The 23,155-nt window shown below is 35.1% G+C and overlaps 1 protein-coding gene and 1 non-coding gene across 5 annotated transcripts in view; one reads left to right on the top strand and one right to left on the bottom strand.

The window, feature by feature from the left end:
- LOC144434628 (5'-AMP-activated protein kinase subunit gamma-1-like) overlaps positions 1-19,268 on the top strand; it is a 90,739-nt gene extending 71,471 nt beyond the window's left edge. For all 4 annotated transcript variants that reach the window (XM_078123116.1, XM_078123115.1, XM_078123114.1 and 1 more), the window contains 9 exons: positions 892-950; positions 4,292-4,337; positions 11,174-11,228; positions 11,475-11,601; positions 12,611-12,691; positions 13,186-13,308; positions 14,182-14,328; positions 14,572-14,665; positions 15,138-19,268. In XM_078123116.1, the coding sequence (XP_077979242.1) occupies positions 892-950; positions 4,292-4,337; positions 11,174-11,228; positions 11,475-11,601; positions 12,611-12,691; positions 13,186-13,308; positions 14,182-14,328; positions 14,572-14,665; positions 15,138-15,154 (749 nt within the window). In that variant the 3' untranslated portion in view covers positions 15,155-19,268. The remainder of the gene's footprint in view (positions 1-891; positions 951-4,291; positions 4,338-11,173; positions 11,229-11,474; positions 11,602-12,610; positions 12,692-13,185; positions 13,309-14,181; positions 14,329-14,571; positions 14,666-15,137) is intronic.
- Positions 19,269-22,662: 3,394 nt separating this feature from the next.
- Trnal-caa (transfer RNA leucine (anticodon CAA)) lies at positions 22,663-22,784 on the bottom strand. Its single transcript has 2 exons — positions 22,747-22,784; positions 22,663-22,708 (listed from the first exon to the last, which is right to left on the bottom strand). It is a non-coding gene; the product is annotated as a tRNA-Leu (tRNA).
- Between the last annotated feature and the right edge of the window lie 371 nt (positions 22,785-23,155).

The following is a 23,155-nucleotide window of genomic DNA, read 5'->3' as shown; positions in this document are numbered from 1 at the left end:
CAAGTTGATCTGAACATTGTCTCACTCAACCAGAATCTTAAATTTGCTCCATTGTATTGTTTGGTGTAACAAAAACATTGCCAATATTGCCTTACCTTGTGTGAACTACCTTTAGGTTATATCTGCTTCCTAAGAAGGATGAATTCTCTCTCTCTATCTGAGGGTATCTGTTTGTTTGCAAAAAAAAAATACAAATTGAGCAAAAGAGGATTACAATGTAACATTTGTTCTAAATTTTCTGTCAAAGCAATTTTACCAATTCTGTACAATTTGAGAATATGCCATGATAAGGAGTACTAATTTGAAGAAAAAACAAAAAAAAATGTTCCAATTAGAGCATATCTAAGAGATCTTGACAAACATTAGCCACAGGCAATTAAGTATGTTTTGTATATTGTACATAACTAATTCATCATCGATGGATGTTTGACAAATATTTTTAACCAAATGCAGAAATTGGTGGATATTTTACAGTATTGAAGTAGAAGTATTCAATTAACATGATTTTGTGCAAACAGAGAAATTGTCACAGGCATGTGAAGTGATGGTTTTCATTCAGGGCAGGTACCTAATTCAAGGATTATTGCATACCGTATGTACAAGTATCATGTGCTTTTATGGGTCACAAGCCTTATCTTCAAGCCTTATTTAATTCTTCATTGATGTTATTTCCCTGTGCAGCAGGTCAAAGGTCAACTTTGCACTTTCCATTTTAACAATACACATCACTATTCTCCCAGTGTTATCTACACAGCTGCATACAAATCACTGTTAATGCTTTGTCGGTGTGCTGATACATTTGTAAATGGGATGATGGTTTGTGAATATATGTATGAAAAATGACTATTGCCATGAATATTACACATTTTTTGTGTTTTTTTCCTTCTGTAGGAATGTTAACAATTACAGATTTTATTAACATTCTTCAATATTATTACAAGTCGCCTTTAGTAAGTATACATGTACATTGTCTTTGATTTTTTGAACTGAATTGCTTATTCCCTTGAACGCTCTTAATTATATTTGTAATAATAATATAAAGCATCTTTGATTTTGAATTGCTTATTCCCTTGAACACTCTTGACGATATTTGTATTAATACAGTCTTTAATTGGAATTGCTTACTCCCATGAACACTCTTAAATATATTTGTATTAATATAAAGCATCTTTGATGTTAAAGTGCTTACTTCCTTGAACACTCTTAACTATATTTGTATTAATATAGTCTTTAACTAATTGCTTATTCCCTTGAACACTCTTAAATATATTTATATTAATATAAAGCATTTTTAATTTTGAAGTGCTTACTCCCTTGAACTCTCTTAACTATATTTGTTATAACACAGTCTTTGACTATGTTTGTTGCAGAATAGAGTATCTTTTATTTTGAATTGTTTATTGAAGTTATTCCCTTGAACACTCCTAACTATGTTTGTTATTATGCCATGCAGTGTCTTTGATTTTGAATTGCTTATACCCTTGAACACTCTTTTAACCGTATTAATTCTATTACAGCCCACATCTACTAATTGTTACAGTCCACAATATTTCTTATCATTTTTATGATTATTCCCAGTGATAAAAATAAATATATTTGATGTTTCAAACTGATCAAAATGTGATATCATATCATAAAATATATAAATATTACATTTTTACCAAATTTATTTTGATTTTAAATGGTGATGAATGTTCATCTAGATATTCAAAAATCCCTGCCTTACTTTGATTTCAGTTGATCAAAAAAAGGGAGAAATAATTCCAGGATACGCATGCAAGAGATGCATTGACCCTTTAGGTGAATGTTATTTTTATGGGTTTATTTCCAAAAGTTCGTGTTGATAATTGTTTGTATACATTGAGTAAATGTCTTGACATTGATGTATTAAGAGCAATTTGAAGATAATCCTCAGAGGATATGGCTGCTGGTTTGCTATTATGGCAAATCTTTTAAGGAGATATTTGACAGCTTGTTAATTTTTGGAAAAGAAAAAGTAGGCTAGATTCTAAAAGTCAGTCTCTATAATCTTATCTGTCCGATTTGTACGATTACAAATTAGCCAATTAATTACAAAAAAAGAAGGAAGATTCGAAATATAACTCTTGCAGAACTTATCTCACATACAACCTGTGCAGAACTTGTCTCACATACAAGCTGTGTGCAGAAATTATCTCACATACGACCTGTGCTGAACGTATCTCACATACAACCTGTGTGCAGAACTTATCTAGCATTCTACAACACTTGCAGAATTCATCTCGTGTTACACAATCCTTGCAGAACTTATTTAGCATTATGCAACCTTTGCAGAACTTATCTCTCATTCACTTGACAAGCATTTATTATTGGCAGGCATTTGAAAATTTCTTGAAGGTGCCAGTTTTGATAATAATAATCCATTCTAGTACATGTCACACAGACTAATGCGCCAATTGTGATTCAATGTATCATATATCAGAATAGATTTTACGTAGACAGTTAACCTGTCGACTTTTTGGCACCATTAAAGAAATGTTCAAATGCCCGCAACCATATAACTGTTGTACGGGGAGAAGCAAAACTTGATAGATTACTGCTGTATGAATAAATGCTATGAGAAGCATGTATGCCTTATACATCTGGAACATTGCAAATTATTTGAAATTATTTAAGACCAGGTTTCTGATATTGTATTCGTTGCATTTTAACCACTTGTCTACTCACCATGCTACCTATGATGAAAAAATCAGATTGTTCAATCATTTTCAATTAGGTCGTCTTCTTTTTTGACCATTTCCACTTTGAGTTGTTCTTATATCCTGTTATAATCACAGTACAAATACTACTTGCTAGCACTTTAAAATAATGAGCATTGAGGAAGACAGAAATACTATTGAATACATTGTATTTTGTTGTGCTCTACACCTGTAATTTGCTCACTTATTTCCCAGCATCTAGATTTTCAAAGCCTCATCTCTTTGGAGAGTGCTTCATCAGGGTTTTCATGTACATGTACACACTGCCTTTGAACAATACAATGTGTAATTGCCTTTTGAACAGTATAGTACTGTATACTGGATGAGACACTTTATAGATTTTTCCATTGTTATTAACCGCTAGCCTCTTACGACAGGCATGGAAGAGGATTTTTTTTTTTTTTTTTTTTTGGCTTTTGGCTTTTGTGGAAAAATATTCTTGGCTTGCAAGGTTTCTGGTTGATTGATTGACTGGAGCTGTATTTTTGTGTATATTTCATTGATTTTGCTCAAAAACACAAAAATATTACTGTAAATTTTAACGTGATTGCCATGGCATGGTGGCAAGACATGGACGAAAACCTTATACTGTTATATAATCCCGTACACAGTGTTCATGTACCGGTACTGGTCCAGTCTTGATTTAAGTGTTTAATCTTCCTTGTTAGTGGAATTACCTGACAGTTTTTATTCCTTGTTAAAAGTATTGGGTAAACTGGCTTGATGTCCATGTGTAAACAGTAAACTGGCTTGATGTCCATGTGTAAACAGTAAAAACTGGCTTGATGTACATGTGTAAACAGTAAAACACTTGATGTACATGTTGTAAACAGTAAACTGGCTTGATGTCCATGTGTAAATAGTACAATCTAAACAATTTTCAACAGATAGTTAATTAATGTGATGTTTATTGATAGGGTTCAATCACTAGCTAATTATACAGTCATAACAACATATAAGAAGTTGAAATACTAAAAAACAGTAGGAAAACTATCAACTCCATCCAACTACTGGGGATTTGTGTTTATCTGCAAGTGAAGGGGCTTTAGATCTACAACGACAATAACAGTACATTTAATAATTGACAACCTTCTGTAGTTTGACGATGGAAATATAAATTTGTATTCCACACACACAGTCTCTATTCAGTGAAACTCGTCATGGATTGCTACAGCAGAATGTAAATATGTTGAACTCGAAATCAAAGGGTTAAATTACTGATTCATTTAAACTGTGTCTATTTTGTAGTACTTACTAATTTATTCTCAACGTTTGTGTGAAATTGATACATAGCTGTGACTGATTTTGCAACTATTAAATGGTTAATTCATTAAATTTGAAGAAGCCTTGTTTGCTATGTTATTGTGCATGTCTGGAAATGTCACACCTATTATGAAGGTGAAGGTATGGGATTCCTATTATTAGAATGATGTACACTTCTTTCAAGGTGGCACAGCACAGACTGTCTTACTCTATTGAATTCTAGTGGCAGCTTTGACTGTGATATGAATATTAAGTTCTCTAAAAGTTTCTTTTATTTTGTCTCTATTTAGGTTAAAATGGATGAATTAGAAGAACACAAAATACAGACTTGGAGAGGTAGGTTGTTTTCTTTACTTTAAATAGAATATTATCAGACTTCAAAACTAGAATTTTAGGTTAAACTGAAACATTTTAATAATAATAAATTAAATCTTTAGTCGTCAAAATATATTCGGAAATTTGTTGAATAGTTGCCACAGGAGCAGCGCCCTAGTGTTGAAGTAGCAGAAATCAGAGTGCCCGGGGTAACCTGCATTGTTCGGCAGGGTCAAACTGAGCGTCACCTTTCTTACATACAGACCTGTACAGAACCCAGGCTACAGAAGTAAGAGGCATACAAGCTTAACTGCTCAGCCACCATCAACCCTAAAAATTTGTCTTTTTGTACTACACTGAAAACTCCTTATTTGTGGTTAACAAGAGCACCACCAACAACAAATTCCTCAGTCTATAACATTAGACTGACTTTCTAGTATCTTTTATTAAAACATTGATATTTATACTACTCTAAAAAAGCGATTGCATTGTCAAAACTTCCATAATATAAACAAAAAATAATTTTGGGAAACCTGATAACAGAAAGAGGGGAATATGGCATAAGATTCCTGTATATCATATTGTAATTTTAATGGGAGAACCCTGGTAAGATGACTGTGGAATTCAGGTAGATTTTACCTACTTACCACCTTTAATAAAAACACTACACATATTGTATTTAAAAAAAAAGAAACATCAGTAACCGTGCCATGGTGTCAGAAAATGGGTGTGATGATTCTTAGTTAATAAAATGTATTCAGCATTATGATTAAATAGGGTCATAGCAATGGCTACATAACAGTATACAATGTAGAGTCATAGCAATGGCTACATAACAGTATACAATGTAGAGTCATAGCGATGGCTACATAACAGTATACAATGTAGAGTCATAGCGATGGCTACATAACAGTAAACGATGTACGTATACAAATGTATACATGGCAACAGGGTTCAAGAAATAGCATAGTTAAGTTAGTCTAGTTTGTACCCCTGGTGATATACAGACCAAACACATGTAAGCATGCACACACTGTAGAATTAAATTGCTATAGAAACTACGAACCATTATAAAAAAGACACGATACAAATCACAACAAAAGTCATGTCTGACCCCCTAGGTCATGGTATATTTGTAATTTGTGCTTTTGAAAATCAATTTGCTTAATAAAATGAAATGCTGCAAAGTGAATTCCAAATTGAAGCTATGAATAGACACAGTCACTAGGTGTCCTATGTAAAAAAAAATTACTATTGTATGCTGTCCTTGAAAGGAAGAATACACCACATAGGACTTATTATATTAAAAATGTATGTACTTGTACCTAAGCTTTCAGAGACCTTGACATATTAGAAAGCCTCCAATAAGTAACATCCTGTTTCCATGGAAACTTAGAATCTGAATTTTACCCAAAGAGATGCAAAACCCTGTGGATACATTACAGTATATGTCATTTACAAGTGTATACATGGCAACAGGGATCAAGAAATTTTTCTTGAGAAGTTTTTAAAAATATTCGAGTTGTAGCTATAATATAGTGTAGCTTTAGAGATTACTGTGTAATACTAAGTAGTGATTGAGATACAAAAAAGGGAATGGCCACACCAATATTTATAGACATAGACATGGTTGATAAGTACCTCATATTAAAACGTCGGGGTACTTTATGATGATATCCACAGTGAGATCACATGCTGTTTCAATTATTTCACTTTAGTGGGATTCAAATCACAGGTGGAAGGACTTATTTTTTGTAAACTGTGATTATCTCCTATAATACCACTCTTCAACCCATTTCCTTTTTTTTACAGCTTGGTTGATTTTCATTGTAATCAAGAATGACATTCTAATTATAAACATTTATAACTAATGATAAAATAACAGGATCAGTTGAAATGTTTTTCACAACAGCATGATAGCATTGATTTACATAATTATACATATAACGGTTACCAGGTACATACATAGGATGTATCTCTGTGAAGTGAATGTCGGTGGGGTAGCTTAGTCTCAGTCTCACTTGATTACTACTGAAAAGTCACTGTATTCAATAATATATGAAGGCAATAATGAAAATAGGCCCCCAATGTATGGTATGAATGGTTTGAGTTGCATTCCTTTCAAAAACAGAGTATAGTTTTTCTTTTATTTTGATTTTCATTCAGTAATTTATTCATTCATTATTTATTTATTCATTCATTCATTCATGTATTTATAGATACATACATTGAATTATTTATCTATCTATATATTTATATATTTATTCATCCATCCATCCATCCATCCATTCACATGACATTCATTCATCCACCCGTTCATTCTTTCCTTCATTCCTTCCTTCATCCATTCCTTCATTCATCCTTTCATTCTTTCATTCATTCATTCATTCTTTCATTCATTCATTCATTCTTTCATTCATTTATTAAAATGTATCTGAACAACATATACTTTTGAATTTATTTGCTTGCAACTGACATTTAAAAGAAAATGACATTATCATGATGATTTTCCAAAAGATTTCTGTTATCTCAGAAAATGTTTTCCTTTCAGTAAAACTGAACAAGTAGCAGGGGGAGACTCTTGGTATATAGATATAGTTTGATTAATGAAAATCAGACACATATAGAAATCATTGTGTGCTTAGTCCCGGTGTAGTGACCCATTAATTGGCTATAAGGAGTTGTTGGTGACTGAGTGTTGGTTAAACCACTTGTATCTTGCCATTTGCCATAGGGGTAATGTCTGACTTTGATTCAATTTACCACGTTGTAACTTGTAATTAGGCACTTTCCCCAGGCACTCCAATTTCCTCCTATAGTATCACTGACCCCTCTAAAATATTGCCAAACCAGAGTGAGTATGGAGTTTCAATTAGGCAGCCTGATGTTCTTTACTACCAAACCAGAGTGACCATAGAGTTTCAATTAGGCAGCCTGATGTTCTTTACTACCAAACCAGAGTGACTATAGAGTTTCAAGTAGGCAGCATGACATTTTTTTTTAACATCTCGCACAACGTTTTAGTTACAATTCCATAAAACAAAATACAGAGACACTGATAGTGCACAAACTTACAAAATGATATATTTTATTTTACTGTGAACATAAGTCAACATTGCTGTTGGATGAAACAAGGAAGATTGACACACAAAACTTTTTGTGTTCACAGTGAGATAAAATGTATTACTAACATTTCATGTGCATGCTCACTATTTTATGCCTGTATTTTGTTTGTGTGATTTGTGAGGTGTCAAAAATATCATACCGCTTTACTGAAACTAGTCTTTACAGTTTGGTAAAATAAAGTGTATTTTAGGTTTGAGTAAATGGGTGTACTCCTGTTGTCCTAAATGAAATAATAAATAATAAATAAAATAAGATAAACAGATGTCAAATCCTATTCATATACTTGTAGGATGCCTTGCTGTATGATAACACTCTTGTACTTGATAAAATAATGCTCCACAGAGACAGAAATTATTGAGAATATAGCACGCTATCCCAACTTATCACTGATATCTGGTCAACATTGTCTAGGGTATGGTACATTTTGTGTCTCAATAGACAATCATTGTATAAACATAGCCTATATGCTTAACATCCCTAACCCTAATATTACTTGTCTTCTTCATGTTGTTCGGGTTACAAAACAGATTAGAGTATAGAACAAACATTTTGGGCTTAGATTGCTTCAGTTTGTGCTAACACCCTCACCCCTTCCTTTTTACATCTCCTATATGTAACATAACATTTTCCAATCTTCAAATCCTACCCCCTGTTTGTCAATATGTTGGTCCATTATCAGCATAGAAATAGTGTTGGGTTAAACCATATTTACAAAAATAAAAGAGATATAAGGGTCAGGGCAAGAAAAAGAGTAAATGTCATGTATAGAAGATGCATGGCTCTTTTAGTGCAGCAGTGACTGGACAGTGATGATTGTATGTGACAGTTCATATATCTTGGGATTTGACGTGCATGTACAAAAGACGAGGCCTCTTGACCTCCTAATACCCTAAGTACTTACACACATTTGACTCAGATGTGATGGCAATGACTCTGTATTTGAGTAGTATGTGCTATCTTTGTCTATTTTTACCCAGATGTATTAAAATTGATTTTGTGAGGGTGCTCTAATGACAATTCACAAAATGGCAATATTACAACAAAATATGTATTATTAAATGCAGATGTTAAAGAAATCTAATTTTCCCCTTAAAATTATATGACTGTTCAGCATGTTGTTCGGGTTACAAATCCCTTTTCAGCCATAGATAAAACTATAGATAGATTTGATATAATTGCTCAACTAACTTAAAGGGAGTTGCGTTATATTTTAATCCTAGTCGAATTTCAAGGCCTGCTGCTTTCATTAATTTGTTCAAGCTGACCTCTTATGACGCCTTGCTCAGCTGAGACTAAGGGAGTTATTAAAATGCATCTCTGAATCCTCATTGTTGGGGCCATATGTCAAAGAACATAGACAGTTGCTCCAAGTGATATCAGTGCTACACAGCAGTTTTTATCATAGTTTCATCAAATTGATGTCAGTGCTCTTACTTCCTGTTGAAAAGTGCCGCTATGGTGATAATGCGCCCTACTGCCATCATTTGTGTGAAAAATGTCATATTATGTACATGAATAATCTGGAAGGTATGCAGTGTTAGGGCGCCCTTGTGTATCAGCCAACAGCTTTCACAGAAAGGTCAAGCGATGAAACAACGTGGTGTATTGTACAGTCTAGTGTGTGAGAGTCAAATTTTATGTCACTCCGTTCTCTTGAATATTCAAATGAATCATAAGGTGAATATTTTATAAATCTGACTAGTAAAGGAATGCAGCTAAAATAAAACTGAAAAATTATTTAAAATTTATTCCCCTTTCAAGACTCAAAAGCTCATTTTCTTACTGTTCAACATTAATTTTAGGATTCTGAATATTTCATTTCTTGCCATAGAAAAGCTGACCTCAATTTGACCTATGAATTATATTCTATCCATCACTATATATAAGATGTTAAAAAGGAGAAAATATTTGGCAGTGTACATGTGTATTTTACTAAGTGTCAGGTACTCTGGTAAGAAAGGAGATGGGTTTGGTAAAAACTTGCATATAAATGCCCTTGCCATGTACCATAATTGTAGTGTGGGAACCCCCCAGAATAGAGGTAGAGAATCTGTTAGAAATTGCATAGATTTCCATAATTTTAGTTTAGGAACCTGAACAGAAGAGAAATATCTGCTAAAACTTGTACAGATTTCCTTACATGTACAATCATTTTGGTGAGGCACCCTGAACAGAGTAGGGAAATCTGATAAAATTCCCTGAATCAATAGATTTCTGTACCTTGTACCATGACTTTGTAGGGGAATGCCAAGAAAGTACCTCTAGAAATTAAAGTTTATCTACTTTAGTACATCCCTGAACAAATCACTATTTGGGTTGTTGTGTCGAGTTCATCAACATCCACTGTAGAAAGTGCAATGATGTGTCTTAAAGTAATGCTACATTGTAGTTAAGATGTGTAATTAGCGTTCAAAGTATAGAAACTGTCAAATTGAAATTCACAATACCGTAGTCATACATGATTACAACATTGATTACAAGCCAGGAGTGCTTTTAAACCTTGTACTTATCTAAATTGAATTTATGCTTGTACATTGTACCAGGACTAAGAAGTGTTTTCAGTAACATGTTACAGTAATGTATTGGTAATGAAATACAAACAACATATCATAGTCAATTAAGGTATGGCCCCAGCTAGTATACTGACAGCTTATAACACGAACATGGCAGTGGCCCAAAGCTAGCAAACAAGTCAATTTAACATTCACAGCTTACAACATGAACAGTGGCTCCCAGCTGGCTGACAGGTCTTTCAATGTTCAGTAGTTACATACACTTGAACATTGCATTTGCCCCTAGCTTGTAGACCAGTCGATTTCACTGTCCATGGCTTACAACTTGAACATGACAATGGCCCCTAGCTTGTAGACCAGTCGATTTTACTGTTCACGGCTTACAACTTGAACATGACAATGACCCCTAGCTTGTAGACCAGTCGATTTTACTGTTCACGGCTTACATCAACTTACACATAGCAGTTGCCCCAGTCAGTAAACCAGTCAATTTACTGTTGACAGCTAACAAAATATAACATGGCATAGCCCCAAGCTTTAAAACTCTAAACTAACTATTCACACATATACAGATACAGTGACCTTTTAGGATATCAATTGCAAAGACATTTCAAATTCTTACATTAGATATAAGTGGTAGATAACAAAGTCTGCTCTTTATCAGTTTTTGCAGTAGCTAAATGGTGTCTCTATAATACCATTTGCCCATTTATGTATGTTTGTTAATGTACATGTCTCTTTGAAGTGTAAAGGACTGTGACTTGTTCAATCTTAGTTTGTCACTAGCAATTCATAGAAAATACACTAATATATTACCCTGGTAGTTGAGCCTTTGGTTTACTAAGACAGACACAAACTAAAACTTTTGCCACAACGTGTTGATGCAACAGTGATTAGCTATTGAATGGATGTTGGTTTAATTATAGTCTCAGTAGAAAGGTGTCTCTGAAAACTAGTTTATTTAGAGTTCTGTGAACTTACAGTGCTGTTTTAGGACTTTCAATGTTTATGTTATGTCGATCACAGGATGATTACAATCACACAACAGAGGAACCTGTTATCACCCATTTGTGTAATCTACCACATTGAAGAACAATAGATTTAGTTTGTATCTATCTTAGTAAACCAAAGGCTGGATTGCCAGTGTCAAATTTATGATATATGGAATTAAGTATTCAGAGTCCTATAAATAATACTTCTGTATTTTGTCTTCAACAGATGTACTTCAAACCAGAGGAACAAAACCCCTGATTTCTATAGGTCCTGATGAGAGGTAAGCAGCCCTTCCCTCTACCCTACCCTCCCCCTCTTTCTATCTGACTGACTGCTGCTCTGTTTGTCCATCATTCTGTCTCTTCACATACATTGGTCTATTTGTCTTGTCTCACACCCAGTAGAGCTTTTACATGGAGTCATATATGAAATAGACACCATCAAATTATATTTTCAAACATGCACAAAACCCAGCATAATATAACAAAAGGATTTTTAATAATAATACCTCTGTTCTTCATTTCAGTTTATTTAATGCAGTCCATATGCTGGTCAAGAACAAGATCCACAGGCTTCCAGTGATTGACAAGGCAACTGGCAACGTAATCTACATAATTACACATAAACGAATACTCAGATTTTTGTACCTTTATGTAAGTACTTTCTTTGTGTTATCACTTTTTTGATGTGATTGGGGAAAGTCTGCTGCCATGTGTTGTGTCTGTTATTGTGTAGTCTGGAATTGAAATGTGTCTATCTTTGTGTCAAAAACATCATGTCCTGTAACTGAAACACCAACATCATTTCTCCTGTAATATAGTGCACAAGTTAGGCTAATCATAGACCCTACACATAGGGTCTATCGGTATGGGCTAATGAGCATTTATTCACTGCACAATGCACATGATCAGATATTGAACTGGTATTCAAATTTATCAATAATCTAAATTCCTTGATGGGGAATGTTGGAAGGCTCCGGGTCATGCATTGTATTATTGTCCATGTGTGTTTGCCAATTCACAAAGATCTTACATGTACCTGGCAGAGACCTCCTCACTATGGTCTGCAGTGGATGGTCCTGTCCAGCATTCATATAAAATAGCTGGCACAAAAGACTGCCATCCACTACAAAACATTCTATTGTTCTTAGAAGTTACTAAGTTGATAATATAAATACTAATTATCACACCTGCCTTTGAAAATACATGTAAGTTAACACATCTGAGGAGAATGGCACTTTGAAACAATGAGCAGGGAGATATTCAAAGCTGGCCTGAAGTCCTTCTGTAGACACCTATGGTTATACATGTGTGAAAGTCATATAGCACCCCTTTGTTTCTCTTCATTACCATGTATTTATTGTTATGCTAATTATATCATGAATATTAATTAGCTCATGAATGTTAATATCATCCAGGACTCCAGTTGGGAGGTCCCTGACCTGGCTGTAAAATCGATTTATACAATTTACTAATATCAAATGAAGAATTTGAAACTACAAACGTATGTAACTGTTTAATCATGTCTTTTTGAGCACTGCAGTATAATCTCAACAAGAAGAGACTAAAAAATGAAATATTTACGTAGTAAAACTTGTAACAGCAGTGAAATATTTGTGATATTCTACAAGGAACTGACTGTTTCTGTTATTGATCATTTTAGGTACATGAAATTAGGTTACCGGATTTTATGAACAAATCTTTGGAAGAACTGGGGATAGGAACATACAGGAACATTGCAAAGGTAAGTTGTCTACTTCTAAAAGTTTTAGGTAAACTTGAGTCAAGAGATTTTCAATAAATGCCACTTGAAGTGGGGAACTTTAGATAACTTGATACCTTATACAATGACAATGAGGGCAACCCTGGTAAAATGACTAGGGACTTACGTAGATTTTACCTACTTACTACTATAAAAACACAGGTAGGGAACCCTGGTAAAATGACTGGGGAACTCAGATAGATTTTACCTACTTACCAATCTTAACACAACACTGGTAGGAAACTGAAGTAAAATAACTGGGGAACTGATATAGATTTTCTTACTTGCCACTCTTTTATAACAAAAACACAGGTAGGGAACCCTGGTAAAATGACTGGGGAACTCAAGTAGATTTAACCTACTTTTACCACCTCTAACAAAAACACTTCTACATCGTAGTAGAATACATATGTCCATGACTCTCTCACATTTTGACCTTGACTTTGATATTTTATACCCTTTCTATTTCGCTGCAGGCCTCACCAGACACACCTCTGATCATTGCTTTGAAAACCTTCATGGAAAGAAGAGTGTCAGCGTTACCAGTTATAGATGAACATGGCAAAGTTGTAGATATCTATTCCAAATTTGATGTTATTGTAAGTTGGCAATTTAGTTTCAAATAACCCTTCAATGTTCTCCCTAGAATTTATCACAGGAGGATTCTTCAGAGATTGATAACACGATCTGTAGTAAGTTGCAGAGCCCATATCCAGGACTGGGAGAATCCGAGGTCTTGAGACTGTTTTCGATACCAATTTTGCATAAACTGAATTGAGTTTCAAAATTAATTGTTGTTTTACAAAGAAGGTGCCCTGAAATTACAAGAAGACTCGGCACTCTTGTTACTTTGTTCAGGGAATATTCTGCTAATCCAAATTTTATGTTATTGTATGTTGTCAAAGTTGTAAATATGTTTTGTTTGAGATTATGGATATGGACTGATCTTGCAAATTCTGCAATCATTTACATTTGGGTATGAAATCATTTTTAGTGCAAATACCACTTGTACATGTATGTGCTTGTACCGATACAAGGCGTCAGTGGTACACATGTAATAACAGTATTAATATCAGTGCTACAGTGTTGCATATCAACAATTGTTTAGAAATGATTTTGCTGATTGAAACTTCACTTAGCATAACAAGTCTCATTGTTTTGATACCAGACACATGTTTATATTTCCAGCAGTGTTGGTATCATGAAGAATCTACTTAAAACTCCATTGATGAAATTAGTGTAATAGTGTGGTAAATATCGTAATAATCAAAGTGTGCCTGGTTCCCTGAAATGGGCAACTCAAGAAATAACAGTTGTAATGATAGGGGAAGGTTGGGCTAATGCCAAGTAATTTATTGTCTGTACACAGATATTACCCTTTCAAGTGTTTACAGTGCTTGTATCCATCACATGTGAACTGTTTAGTCGTTGCTTATTTTTCACGTTATTTTGTAACTCTGTATTTTGAACAGAATCTTGCAGCAGAGAAAACATATAATAACCTGGATATCACAATAAAGCAGGCACTACAGCATAGAGAGACTTACTTTGAAGGTGTACAGCAATGTAAACCTACAGAAAAACTAGTCACAATTGTAGAAAGAATCGTCAAAGCTGAGGTAAGTCATGTCTAGTGGGAATAATCTCGTCAAAAAACACCCAACACTTTTCTGAAGTTATGGGGCTAAATTATCATGGCCTCACTTCCAATGGCCTCACTTCCAGTCTCAAAAAGTGGCTACTGAACAGCACCCCTAGTGTCCACATTACAGCATCTTTTGTCTTTCTGACAAGAACACATCACATCAAAAAGTTAGTGAAATTTTTTTTAAAATCAAATGTTTATTTTCTCTCATCAACAGGTCCATCGGCTTGTTATAGTAAATAAGAATGAACATGTGATAGGAGTGGTATCTCTTTCAGATATTCTCAATTTTCTAGTGCTTAAACAAGTTGGTAAGTCAATATTTATCATGTCTTTATTTTTATTGCTAGTTCCACTTCACGTGAACTCCTAATATTCACACTAGGAACGTACAATGTGATATCGCTAGAAATTGCATCGTACATTTACTATGATACTATAGATTGTTGATCATGATTTACTTTGGAAAATATAAGTTGTTCACTGTCACTATATGAAACGTCAACTATCCACCTTTAGCCAATGTTTACCACACTTGTGACCCATCTAACCATCATCTGTGTCCAGGGGTGACCACTTTCGACTTCCTACAGCACCCAAGGAAGATATCACCATGGGTAAAATAGAGCAAAAGAGAAACTTTGTCGCATACTCACCACATGTCATCTACACCGCATTCAGCTTTCTTTACCCATTTTTTGCACAGTGTATGATATTTCACTGTGTAGTTGGAAGCAGTTTGAGAAGAAAGGTTTTGATTGAGTACAACATTTTGTGTTGCAGGACTTGGTGATAACTGATGTAGCCAATAGAAATTGACCTTTGATAAAGCAAGCAAGATGGCTGACACTTCCATGTTGCAGTCACCAATGATATCACAGTGGAACCAATTACCTACATGTAACAATGCTGCAGCAACTATTCAACCTCAGAAATGCACCCATTCCAGTACTACTGTGTTTAAACCAGTCTAGACCAGTTCAAACTTGATTGAACACTTCAAAATAAGTTCAGTCTGCTCAACTTTATTCCAGTTTAAGCCAGTTCCCTTCCAGTTTAAACCAGTTCAAAGTTGATTGGAACATCTCATCCAGTTAATTCCCACTCAAACCAGTTTAAACTAGTTTTGACCGCATCAATCAAATTCAAGCCAGTTGTTCCACAAGTCCAAAGCCACATTGCTATTTGTTGAAGGAGCATAAACTTCCGCCAGCAAAAAATCATCTTTGAAAATTAGCCTTGTAACAGTATTTACAGTTTCAAGTGGTTGACTTTACAAGTTATATTCCAATTATAATGGTTTTAATGTTTACTGTGATTGAAACGTTAATCGAACTTACCAGCCACGCCTTCTGACATGACAGAAGAAGCTCAGATTAGCCAAAGATAGTGTAACTGATAGACATAAACTATATTACATCAATACATGTAGAAGAGGAGAGATAAGGTTTACAGATGTGTAGAGTCACTTGTATTTTATAACAAAAATAATTTCACTTATTCAGGATCTGTACAATTTGGATGATGGTTAGTTTTTTAAATAACATTTTCTGAATGCGTCTTAATCCATAATACAGAATCAGATCAACCTTGCACTGAAAGATAGCTGATGGTAATTTACATATGCAAAATCTCACACCTGTGTAATGGTCAATGATAGCAGTTGTGTCGAGAATATAACAGATGGCCATTTACATAGTAAGCAGACTCACACTTGTGAAGTATCCAGTAACATCAGGTTATGTACAAAAGATAGCAGGTGGTTATTTGCATATTAAACAGACTCACACCTGTGTAGTATCCAGTAACATCAGGTTATGTACCAAAGATAACAGGTGGTCATTTGCATATCAAACAGACTCACACCTGTGTAGTATCCAGTAACATCAGCTTGGCTCTCCAACCTGTGACAGATCGCTTGTTCGATCTTGAATCAGACCATTCAGAAACAGGGGAAATCATCAACAAAATTACAAATTTCAAATAGTAATGGGGTTACTACTAGATACCATGGTGCTATGAGTTGGCCAAGATTTCACCAGATCTTTCAACTGTACCATAATGGTTATTTGTAGCAAATAAATTTTATTTGGGAAATATCAATAATGTTGGATAATTGTGACAAAATGATACTTATTTAGTCATTTTGCATATCCAAGTGTAGGAAGAAAATAGATGATAAGAGTACAATTGAAAAACAATATGAGGGGGGGAGGGTTATTCACCACTTGCAAGATTTCCATGCAAGGGACCACGAGAAGGATTATCCCTTGAATTGAATTAGGAACACTACAGACAGTAGTGACTCTTTTGTTATGAGAGGAACCTGTCCATGCTTGACATCACTCCAATGCCATATAATCATGCCACTTTCTGAGAGAAATGTTGCACTCTTGAGCCAGTGTGTGTGTGTGTGTGAACATACCATGTGCTGGGAAATAGTGCCCTCTATTGACAGTAGTTTGTGTAATCATACCTCTTTTTTAGAGAAATGCCTCCATCTATCGACAGCATTGTTGGTAAATATACCCCTTTTCTGAGGAAGGGGGTGCCCCTTTGTCATAATAACAAAACAAGTATTCAAATTATTGATCAGTATGGGGTGGATGGTTTTTTTTTTTTGAGTTAGAACTGTTCAACATGTTATTTAAGGAAATACCATTTGTGATGAATGTACCAGCAGGTTTCAAACTCCTAGTCAAACACTCGGAGCTATTTGAAGATAACCAGGGTATCAGGAAGGCATATTCATTGACATTAGAGGGCGCCATGCTCAGTTGGGGATATATGTCAGTACCAGGGGGTGCCCTCTTTCTAAATGGTGTCTTACTCTGTTACCATCATATGGAAGGGCTAGGCGAAGAAAATGCTCATTTATCTCCTATCAGAGTTAGGTTAATATTCATTGCTCTCAATTGAAGCATTGGCTCCATGTTAGTCTTGCTGCTTTGATGTGGAATTGCTCATAAATTTATTGGGGGGGGGATGTTATACACTTCATTACACAAGTCATCATTTTCAAAAACAATAGTAGACTTTCATTATGCAGTACCTTTGAAGTAATTCATGAAAACAGTTATGTGTTTTTTTTCCCCATTTTCTCCATCTTTCAACAAAATAACCATGCAATAATGATTCTGCTAGATAATAAGCTACTGGTTGCATTAGAGTGTACATAGTCGTGTGAAATAGTATATTTGGGGCTACAATGGAGACGTGCTAATCAACTGCCAAGTAATTAATGCCACATTTTGACACCAGGTTCTGAAATTTTACACATCGGTTGCTTCTGCTAGAACATTTTCATGCCTGATATAGCTTTGTTGGATTAACTAGCTTGCTGTAAAAAAAACCAAACAATTATCTTTTAAATTTCAGATGAAATGTATAGATTTACTTTGTATTATTTTAGCTAATTTTGAACAAAATGGTGTGTAACACAAAAGTATTGTGGTTATAATTTTGCTGACATAAACCCCGAAGATTTCCGTTTAATTAAATGTACTGGTTTATGATTAAAGGTGCACCAGCTGTGTAACTGGAGTGTTCATTTCTCGATCAGACAACCAATAATGGAGTCACTGAAAATTGGTAAAATACCAATAAATAAGACATTGTACACATCAATGAGAGGTCTATTGTATCAACATGTGGTACAGTATCGGGTTGAAACCGTTATCACATTGGGGTACTGATTTTAGGGCGAGGATCCTAAAATCAATTTTGATTGGATTTAGTGTACAGCAATATATGTGTACAACTACACAGTGTTTACCCACAGTTGATTCACTACTGTACAGGGTGTACGATATTATGAGTTAGTTATATATCTAACAAAACAGTTGCATAAAATGTTCCAGTTGCACCTAGTGCAGCTTTATGAGCAAATCTAATGAATTAAGTTGGGAAAAAAAGGAGATAAAGTGGACAAAGTGAGAAGATTGGTTTAGTCCCTCTGTGTGTGCAAGACACTTCTTAAATACTTCAGTCATTCATGTGGAACGTAAGCTGAGTTTACATCATGTAGTCTTTTAATGGCAGCAACAGGTGGACATCGTGTCAACCTATCAACCATGTGTTGTGAGAGGGTGCTGTACTGTCAGTGGGAGTATACTTATCAGTCCTCAGACCAGTTACATCAGGTGGACATCATGTCAACCTATCAACCATGTGTTGCAAAAGAGCACTGTACTTTCGGTAGAGTACACTATCCAATTGGTCCACAGACCAGTTACTTTTGAATAACTCAAACTTTGTGGAGTGTTCAACCTATTTTCTTCTGCATTAAAACTAGCCTAGTTCACTGTGCTGTCAAGATACATTGTTAGCTTGTCTTACCTCATAGCCCTCATTGTATCTCGACAACGCCTTAAACAGCCTACATGAAAGCAGACATGCTGATAGAGTGATAGATTCTAAACTTTCATGATGGCAGTAAATATCTGAAGTATGATAAAAGTTATCAACTCTATGATGTTAGCCGTCTGTGTGTGCATGTGGGTGATTTCATTTCATATTCTGCATAGACACATACAAGGGTTCAAAAGGATTGGAAACATTTTTTTTTAAATCTTCAAGAAACGTTACATGTTACACTTCATGTTGGAAATCTCTAATTTGCAGATTTTTTGCTTTAGCTCAGAGTGCTTTGCAGGAATTGATGCAAAAAAAAAATAGCATCTGTCTTCATTTAAAGAGAGGTAACACCGTCTTTCTAATCAAGGACAAATACTGTTCCAAACTGGACCATAGAGGGCGCCAGTGCATTGCATTATCCTCTGTAAAAATAGCGATTGGATTTTGGAACGTGAATTGTAAACTTGGAAAGTGGTAAGGGGTGTGTTGTTGTTACTCAAAATTAGACAAATGGATTGTTTGTCATGTGAACAAATTTACTGTACAAATATTAATAAAACCAATGGTAAGAATCACGTGGTGTTTAACGTCACTTGTATATTAGAAAAGAATATACCGTTATCAGAAGACAGGCAACTGAAAAAATACTTGTAGAATGACTTTTAAAACTTGAACAATATATTTATGTAGACAATAGCTGATGTATAATAATTTTATTGTACATTTTGGCGTGCATCGAATTGAAATCGTAAGTGCAGTAACTACAAAGACAATGAACTATTTTAGACTACAATGATGATTGTTGAAATAACTATTATTACATATTAGTGAATGATAGCAAATTATTATGAACATACTGGGAACTAAAGATGTGCCTACATTTACGAAATAGTTTTATTAGTATTATAAAATGTAATCAGCAAAAGAAATGGAAATCATCATTGTAATGGCAACGCATGTAAAGGCGGAGCCTTCTACGACCATTGTAACAGCAGCTGAACAGAGGGTAAAGACAGGTGGTCCAAGCCGTAGAGGGCGCTGTTCTAGGCCCATTTGCATCGAGAAAGTTATTTCTTCCTCTCTCTCCCTCCCTCCCCCCTCCTCTCTCTCTCTCTCTCTCTCTCTCTCTCTCTCTCTCTCTCTCTCTCTCTCTCTCTCTCTCTCTCTCTCTCTCTCTCTCTCTCTCTCTCTCTCCCTCCATCCCTCTCCCTTAAACTTGTTTCATCTCTCACTTCAGCAACATTAATACATTTCTTTTCTAAAGGCCTCACACACATATACTGTATTACATGCCCAACATATCAACTTTGACATGCGTAGTGCAATGAAATTTGGAAACGTATTCGAAATCTGATGAAAATCCAGATGTTGGATCCTGTCGTGATCACGTGACGGAACATCATTTTTGCACGCGTATATGCATGTAAAAATAGATTTGGTCATTGAACTTTGAACTCCCAAATGAAATAAACATTCCAATCTCTGCATTCCATAGGTATAGTGATGTCCTTGACTTCAAAGATGTGATGGCAGTGACCAGTCAATATCCAATTATTGGTCAAGTCCCTCAGGAAATGTTCTAATCTTTCCAATTTGTAATTCTATTGACTCTGTTTACCCTGTCATTCTAAAGCATAACGCGTACGTTACTTTGCAATCCAGCCTCACTATTCAGGCTAAATATTCTCTAGTTATCGTTTCGTTTTCTTTTCTTTTTTTTCCGTTTATCATTTCTATCATTTGATTTTCCGATCCTGTAATCGTCCATTTTGATAGCCAAATCATCAATGATCGCATTAATGACTGGTTGGTTGGTTGGTTGGTTGGTTGGTTAGCCTTAACCGATTGATTAGTTGGGTGCTCGGTTGGTTGGTTGGTTGGTTGGTTGGTTAGTTGGTTGGTTGGTTAATTGATTGATTGCTTGCTTGATTAATCGATTGATTGATTGATTGATTGATCAATCGATTAGTGACTGATTTGTCGATTGGTCGATTGACTGACTGACTGATCAACTGACTGACTCCGTCTGTTTGTTTGGTCAACTGACTGACCGATCGACAGTTATAAACTAGTTACTAACTCTGACCGACTGACTCTGTCTGTCTGTCTGTCTGTCTGTCTGTCTGTCTGTCTGTCTGTCTGTCTGTCTGTCTGTCTGTCTGTATGTCTGTCTGTTGGATGGACGGACGGACAGACTGACAAACTAATTCAAGTTATACTATTTTATTGATTGATTGATTGATTGATTGATTGATTGATTGATTGATTGATTGATTGATGACCCTATGATGATTTCTTTCATTTCTGTATTCACTACAATAACTTATCATGATCAACGACTGCTGATTCATTTGACATTACTAATTCCATACCTTGACTAATATAATGTCAGTCAGTATTGATGTGAATGGATTTTCTTTCAAGTTATCAAAACAAAATACATTAGCCTGAATGCAACAAAGGAAATCGAACATTAACCATTTACCAGGTTGTTACCCATAGGTATACATAATTATAATGTTTATTAATGGCTTGTTTAATACATCGTGTTGTCTTTCAATAAATGAAGACTAAGGTGCCGTACTAGTATGTGCCCTTGCAGTCTGTTTTTTCCCTATCCATTTACCAATTAGATTGTAGTAATACTTTTGGGACTTTATTTCCGGTTTAAAACGTGATAGAGAAGGAAGTAGAATATACGAAAAAGGTTCACATTGGCGATTATTACTTCCAAGGTTGACGCCAAAACTGAATCAAAGCGTAATTGAATGTTGGTTTTGTGCAGTCTTTACTCATTTGTTTACAGTTGTTTATCCAAAAGTTGATCTTTTTCTACACTGGAATATAGTGGGTATTTTTAAGTAAACTGTATTGTAGAGGGGCAAAATATGCGCAAGTTAATTATTGTTCGTTTTCCCATTACCAGTTACTCCTATATCCCCAAGAGTTCAATTCTATCTTGAATACTATTGAAAGACTTAGTAGCAGCGACCGCGGTCCGACCTTAAAGTTGTTAAACTTGAAAACCAAAACCAATCCTCTCTCATCACAGTAACTACAGTATTTTCTTTACTTCTGCAGTTGACATCTAAGGCTATGGGAATATTTTTCTAGTAGTTTTAAAAAACTCCACGAGATTGTACTAAGTCAAAATGGTGGTTATTTACATTTCTCTCATGTTTATTTTCACTCATTAAATGACCGCAGACCTACGTCACAAAAACCTCTGAAACGATGAAAGGTGAATGTTCACATATTACATGTATGACTTTTCACTTCGGACTGCTTTTTTTAGGACCAAACCTTTCCTTATATACTTTACTGTCCTACATTTTACAGTTGAAACTATAAATTTACGATTATATGGCTTTACCGAATACTCATTCGCATACCGCTGAATTTCATTTCATGTAACTAAATAATTTTATAAATGTCAAAATTGTTAACGTTGTTGCATGTATCAATTTGAACTGTATACTTATAATATAAAACCGAAAGAAACAAAGAGACAACGGGCAGAAAAAAAACACACAAACAGACAAGAACAAAAAAAACTGAAACAAAAAGGATACATATACATGTACTAACGCTTCAAAATATGTGGTAAACGATAGCCCCCAACCCCCTTTCTACATAATTTCTCGAGCCGTTATCAATTGATATAACTATTTGGTTTTCCAGTTAATTGTATTTACTTATTGGCATGCACTCACACACACATGCACATGAAATTATTTATGTACTTAGTTATTTCTATCTCCTACAGCAGAAATCGTGATATTGATTTTGTTGTTGGGAGAAATTGCAAAAGGCAGAAGCAAACAAGAATATGTAGTTAATAATCACGTTTATAACTCACTAAAAGAAAATTAGAATATGAATGAAGAGTGAAAAGAGTGTATTTTTGGGCAAGTTTCCGGTAATAAAAAAAAAAAGATTATAAAAAAATTAGTGTCAGAAGTGGGATTCGAACCCACGCCTCCATATGGAGACCAGAACGCCCGTAACCCCATGGCATCATGGGAAGGTTTGTCACCTTGAGTCTGGCGCCTTAGACCGCTCGGCCATCCTGACATGTGTTAAATGTGTAATTTCATGCATTATCAAACTGAAAACCGTCAGACGTGCGATATATTCACATTGCATGTTGATTGATTGTTGTTTACGGTTTATGTCCGGGGCTTTTAATATGGTACCACTGTTGGCACGGACATTTATACTTTTCATATTGCATACGCCGCGCCGGTATTACTGTCACAACACGACAACATATGCACGGCGGCATGTAGCATGTGTAGTATGTTTACTATGTACTCCCCCGGTCCCTGAGCTCCACGACCGCGAGCGCCGCCGCATTTGATATGTACAGCGTCCAATCCTCGGGTCCAGTCGTGTCATGAAATAATGAAAGGAGCCCGTCCCCGGGCCGGTAGTACTCAGTGCTG

Source organism: Glandiceps talaboti, chromosome 4 (assembly GCF_964340395.1).
Source record: "Glandiceps talaboti chromosome 4, keGlaTala1.1, whole genome shotgun sequence".
Classification (NCBI taxonomy): Eukaryota; Metazoa; Hemichordata; class Enteropneusta; family Spengelidae; genus Glandiceps; species Glandiceps talaboti.
This window is presented reverse-complemented; position numbering and strand designations above follow the sequence as displayed.